At 45.4% G+C, this 6,708-nt stretch overlaps 1 protein-coding gene across 1 annotated transcript in view; it reads left to right on the top strand.

Moving 5' to 3' along the window:
• The window catches only part of ppp1r1b (protein phosphatase 1, regulatory (inhibitor) subunit 1B), a 19,303-nt gene continuing 12,595 nt past the window's right edge, over nt 1-6,708 (top strand). Inside the window, exon 1 of the mRNA XM_079746782.1 lies at nt 1-537. Within this exon, the coding sequence (XP_079602908.1) occupies nt 424-537 (114 nt within the window). The 5' untranslated portion in view covers nt 1-423. The remainder of the gene's footprint in view (nt 538-6,708) is intronic.

The following is a 6,708-nucleotide window of genomic DNA, read 5'->3' as shown; positions in this document are numbered from 1 at the left end:
GTTGCGAGGGAGGGACAGAGCCAGAGAGAGGGACAGAGTGAGGGAGAGAGAGCTAGATAGATAGAGAGATAGATAGATAGATAGATAGAGAGAGAGAGAGAGAGAGAGAGAGAGAGAGAGAGAGAGAGAGAGGAAGGGAGGGAGAGATAAATACACACATACACACAATCACACACACATACACACACACAGCAGAGATCAGAGAGTCACAGTCAACAAGAAGTGTGAGAGAGATAGAGGAGAGAGAGAGAGTTGGACGGTGCAAAAGTGACAGAGGAGCTAGATTTGCAGTTTGCGGAGTAGGACTAATAAGCCATCGGTGGGAGGTTCCTCCAGAGAAATCAGAGTGACCATAGGTATCGAGGACCCCCTCTCCCCTCGGAGAGAGAGCGCGGGAGAGAGACACACACAACTTCTGGAGCGATGGACCCGTCTCTGTCCACCGACGTCGATGGAGAACCAAAGGAGAGGAAGAAGATCCACTTTGCTGACCCGTCCACTGCACCCACCAACCTGGACCCCCGGCAGGTGGAGATGGTAGGTCACCACTATCTATCCGTCAACCCATCAATAAATCAATTAGCAATGAAGAGGAACAGTGAATAGCTCCGCGGACAGCAACAGCATAAACAGTTGATACTTTGTACAAGGCATTGAAATGTTATTTTTGGGAGGCATAGTTTGAAACAGCAGCTACCCCCAACCGGCCGCCTCAGTTGTGTCTCAATCTGACGGTTAAGAAATTGTGACGACATTTCCTTTTTCTACAGAAATAAGCCTACCCATTACCTATCAGTGGGGCATTTACTTTTTGGGACACATCAATGTCAGATGTTATCTGGCAAATCCAACTCCCCCTGCTTTTTTTTTCTTATTGACTTTAAACCATATTCTGTCACACAACCTCGAGAGTTAATTATTACATTTTCATCTTGCTCTTGTGCCATTTGCTGACCATCACTCCCCCTCACAATCTGGTTTTAAGGTTGTGCCTTTCTATCTTCTCAAAAAATACCACTTCATACTCAGTACTGAACACATAAAACCAGGTTACATGCTATAGAGCGATGCGTACGATGAAAGGATGTGTTTTTGGTCAAATTTGTATGCTTTATTGAGGGGGGTCTTTTGTCAACATAGCCTGGAATGCGTGTGGAATGAGGCAACTGAGATCCGTCCTTTTGGCCTTTTAAGCCTGTGCGTCTTGTTTTAGTTCCGGGGAAAAGTGGGCCAAAGTTGGAATTGGTGTGTGCCGTGGTAGATTGAGGACAAGGGCCTGTCCCTCTGGATCCTCGGTTTAGAGGGAGGGAGGAGCAGGGCTGTGGGAGACAGAGAGAAAGATAAGGAGAGGGACAGATGGAGATAGAAGGAGAAAAGAAGAGGCACCGGTCTCTTTGTTCACCATTCACCTATGCACACCCACTCACACATACACATACAAACACACACTCACACACACACACACACACACACACACACACACACACACACACACACACACACACACACACACACACACACACGCAGGCACACACACTTGCTCTACTCATGCTGTGTCCTGCTATATTCTTACTTTGCTATCTTCTCATCGCTCACTGGCTCTCCACTCCTTTTCACCAGCCAGAGAATCATCAATCAAACACATACATGGTTCATTGTGTCATCATCCAGTCGCCCAGTCGCCTTTCTGTCAAATAACAACAATATTTGTTTCTGTCATTTATATGAATAACAAAATTGTAACCTTAGTCGTTTTTGTATAAATATCAACAATAACCTTACTTGCTGTTGTTTATATAAATAAAAACAATATTGGTAACCATAGTATCTGTTATTTATATAAATAACAACAATAACCCAAGTTTCTGATATAAGTAACAACAATAGTGACGTTGTTATTTATGTTTAGCATTAAGATTCAACTTTGTTGTGTCCTGGCTAGTTCTTGTTCACTAGGGGCCACTAGGGGCCTCTATCATATGCCTGGGCCAGGAGCCGCCTACAAAATCTCTGCTTTCAGGCGTAATATACAGAACGCAGCATAGTTAAAGTTCTGTTCTCTGTTTGTGTCAGTGGCTACGTGTGACTGTGTGTTTTATTCCATTACTATGTGTATGCGGGTACATTGGTATTTAAATACATATGTACTGTATGTTTGTGAACGAGATAACAGAAGTTCAAATCTTGGCAAACATTGTCATGTAAATAAACAAAAACTCACAGTGTGTGGCGTGTGTGTGTGTGTGTGTGTGTGTGTGTGTGTGTGTGTGTGTGTGTGTGTGTGTGTGTGTGTGTGTGTGCATGCATAGGAGTAATGGGCATTGGCTGGTAGAAACGCTCTAAACCAATTTCTCTGCGGGAGTGTCGGAGCCTAAAGGGGTGTTTAGGTGCGGTGTTTAGGGGAGGGGGGGGGGGGGCCTGGGGGACTCAGAGGAGGGAACTGCTGATGACGTACGCTCATTTCCTTACCCTCCCAAAACGATTACCATCACCAGCGTCTACCAACTCAGGCACTGTTCACACGGGCGAAAACAATATTCCCCCCCTTTTCCTTTAATGCGTTTCAGGAATATCTCGGTAAAGACGGACTCATTGCGGAAACTAACTGTAGAAACACTGTAGTACATATTCAAGGACACTCTGTGGCGCTGGTTCCCAACCAAGACAGGCGGAGAAAGCAGTTTTTAAACCTTTAAGATTGAGCAGAAAATACTTTTTAATGTACAGTTAGTAATTCAATTTACCAAGGGGCTGTATTTAATGCTACAAAATTAATACAAATGAAATCAAACAAAAAAAATTCGACGGACCTCTAGGTTCCCCTCCTGGTTGGCGGGAAATGACGTCATCGTTTGCGTATTTGGCATCCACACTAATCCGATCACGAAAACACATATGGGCGGTTTTTACCTTATTCACCCTGGGACCTGGTATCAAAAAAGTGTGTTTTCGGCAACCGAAAACGCCGGATCCGTCTGGACGATCGGCATATGCGTTTTCAAGACATATGCGTTTTCACAAAAAAAAAAAATGACGTGTGGACTTCGCCTCAGTCCTCTCTATGCTCATGCTTTCTAAGGCTAGGTTTACATGATGTCTGAACAGAAGATGCAAAAGTGGCGTCGCGTCTTCACTTTTTATTCCGCGTTTAGACGAGCGTTTTCGGGAGACAATCTGCGTGGATACCGTGACGCAAAAGCGTGTGGAATTCGATTGGGTATGCATGCCAGGCGGCTAGGTGTTGCTATGATACACCATCACACAACACCACTATGTCTGAGTGCAGAATCTTTCTTCTTCTCTTATCTGCGCCGCGAAAACCAAAACATGACTGCAGCCGGTAATAAGAAGTTATACGTTTATTAGAGCAGCCAGAGCAGCTTGAAGGTCCGACGCATGGAAATAATCCAACATGTTTGTTTATTTCCCTGCACTGGCACATGTATGTGACATAAACTTGTACGCGACGTCAGCAGATCTGAGCAGAGTTTTGAGTCTTGGCAGTGTAGACGGAAACGCTACAGCGGAGCGTATTCAAGTTTTCCACTCTGGAGGGTGGTTTAAGATTTTTGCGTTTTTAAGCCCCAAAAACGCTGTGACCGTCTAAACGAAAGGAACTTCCGATCAAATATTTTTTCGTTTTTACCCGCAAGCGTCCTCGTGTAAACGGGGTCTAACAATCACGCTTTCGCTTCACATACCTAGCTGAACAGTTGGGAGAGTAATTAGTTGTTCAGGTGTGACTCTAGGAAGAAGTTGAATTACAGAAAGCATACCGTGTTCTAGGAAAGCTGATAGCCTCTAATATTCAATGAGTCAGTATTCTGTGTACACTATATCTCTCTCTATAGAGAGAGAGATAGATAGAGATAGATATACTGCATTAACCTTCAGCGGTACGATAAAGTGAAGATTCACTTTTTGCTGCCTTAACATAACCTAGTGTCTGCTCATTTAAAACCAGCAGTCTGCTTTAGCAAAAATAAGAATGCAGTGCATACAAACTTCACTTCAGCGGTTTACAATATTAAACGTATTACGATATTATACTATAACGTTCTGCGGCTACCTGTTAAGGACACCAACCTCTGGTTAATGTCAGCACTGGCATTTAACTCACCCCCCCCCCCCACCCCTACCAGCCATTTTCCTCTCACCCCAAATAATCTGGCCAACAGAGGCGGAGCAGCAACTTTTTTAGTGTCGTCACCATGGAGACGCACCCAACAATGCGGCATTGACCTCCCCGGCAGGTTCACATATAAAAAGGTTGGTTGTAGCGGCCGCGCTTGATCCCCTACGGTGTGGTCGTTCACGCCAGCAGTGTGCAAGTGTGTGTGTGTGTGTGTGTGTGTGTGTGTGTTAAACATAGGCCCAGTATTGCCCCTCACTGCCTAATAGACAGATGCACATGTGCAGCCAGGAAGCCCTTCACAAACACCCTGTTGTTTTAACTTCTGTATCCCTTGGGCTGGTTGCCCTGTGTATGCGTGTTTGCAATTGAGTGTGTGTGTGTATGTTTGCGTGGGTGTGTGTGTGCATGTGTTTGTGTGTGTGTGTGTATGTGTATGTGTGTACAGTCTCCATAATGCATCTGTTGAACATAACCATGATCCAGCGATGCTGTTGCGCGCCATGCTAGCACATGGCTGTGTTTACCATCGGATCTATCCCGCCCCCCCGACCCTGCACTCAGCAGAGTGATGTCGGCTAATACAGAGATTAGGGTCATAGTGAAGGAAACATGAACCTGAATCCTCTATCCATCTATATATCTATCTGTCTCCCAATCTATCTATCTCTCTCTACGTCTCTACATCACACACACCCAAAAACACACACTTCCTCCCAAGGCCCCCTGGTGCGTGGCACCCAGACGTCACTCGGTGACCTTTGACAGCCGAGTGTTTGTGGGTAAACACCGGGCCATCTGAGGGACTGTCAACATGCCCTGTCCTCCTGTCCAAGTGGTCGGCCCCTGTCAGGGTGGACTGGTCGTGGCAGCTCCATCGCTGTCTTCTGTACATACAGGTGCTGCATGCAAGAGTGCGTCTGTGCATGTGTGAGGAGAAACGTCTAGGGCTTGTAGTGGGGGGGTAATCAGTACAGTCAATGGGTAATGCAGCAGCTGGCCCCGGCCCCCCTTCTCTTTTCCATGGGCGTCCACAGCAGCAGATTTGAATGTTTAAAATACCCTACGAGGGCATGATGTATTGACCTTGAGAAAAGAGCACAAATGACCTTTGAGTGTGTGTGTGTCCCTAACGGTACCAGTATTGTGATATAAGAATTAGTCATGAAGCAACACAATCTACGCCTGTCCTCTAAGTGGATAGCGCTTCCTTTTTAGTTGTCATCTAACTCTCAACCTTCATATTTTATATGTTATCGAGAGTTGAAGGTTACATGAAAGTTGGCCATTTCCTGTTGCCACGCCAGTTGGCAGTCTTCAGCCTGCCTATTGGTTGTCTGACTCAATAATAATAGAACTCATCAAATGTCGTACTTGAATCACGAATAGTGTTGATAATGGGTCTGTGTGTGTTTGTGTGGTTGTGTGCATACAAAATGGTGTGTGTGTGTGTGTGTGTGTGTGTGTGTGTGTGTGTGTCTGCATGTATGTGTGTAATGGATGTGTGCGTGTGTGTGTGTGTGTTTGTACATGTGTCTCTGTGTATGTGTAGGGCGTGTGGTTGGGCCCCATGTTGTGTCAACTGCTTCAAAACAAACAGTGATGGGCCGTCTTTGATGAAACTTTAAACAGTGTCTTGAAGATGCAAAACACACAACAGACACACTCACACACACACACACACACACACACACACACACACACACACACACGCCTCCTCTGAAAGGTCTGTTGTTGAAATCAACTCTACTCTGTTGTCATTTGGCTCCACTATCACCGATAGTAAAAGCTCATCATCCTACCAATTAATCTGCCTGAAAAAGGGTCGCTCTCTCTCTCGATTTGTTTTTCTTAATCTCAATCTCTGTATATCTATTTCTCTTTCTCTCTCTGTCCCTCTCTCTATTTTTCTCTTTCTCAAACGTTCTATTTTTTTGTCTCTCAGTCGCACTCTCTCTTTCTCTCTCTCTCTCTCACTTTGTCTTCCTTGTCTCTCCACTCTCTCTTTATCTCTCTCTCTCTCTGTCTCTGTCTCTCTGTCTCTCTCTCTCTCTCTTTCTCTCTCTCTCTGTCTCTCTCCCTCTCTCGCCACCCTGAGTCACCAGAGCACTTCCTTGTGGAAGCTATCTCCAGGAAAATGTCCTCCTATTTGATCCTATCTCCGACTCTGATTTCCCTCTCATTGTTCTTTACAATGGGATGTTTTCATAAGTATGGAAAATAAACAAGCAACTCAATATTCTACACACGATAAACCCGATAGAGGGGCTGGTGACGCTGGCGGGCTTTTCCCCGCAGAGCTGGTCATGTGACTGGAAACCAACGCGATTGTTCCAAATCCCTGTTTCATCAACATTGGGATGGAAAGACAAAGAGCATTAGGCTAACGCTAGCTTTGTCCCCTGCTAATCTTTGATTGTCGTCACATGGTTTTATTTCACAGGGTTGTATTCCACGTGTTTATCGGCATGAAGAGGTTTTCAGGACAGGAGGAGGGGGAGGGGTCTGCAAGGTCATTGCATAATGGTCCAAGTAGAGCAGGGCTGCAATGTGAGAGATCAGCCAGCATGGCTGCA

Source organism: Pollachius pollachius (assembly GCF_949987615.1).
Source record: "Pollachius pollachius genome assembly, chromosome: 11".
NCBI classification, from domain to species: Eukaryota; Metazoa; Chordata; class Actinopteri; order Gadiformes; family Gadidae; genus Pollachius; species Pollachius pollachius.
Note: the sequence above shows the minus strand (reverse complement) of the source record. Positions and strands in the feature narration are given on the sequence as shown.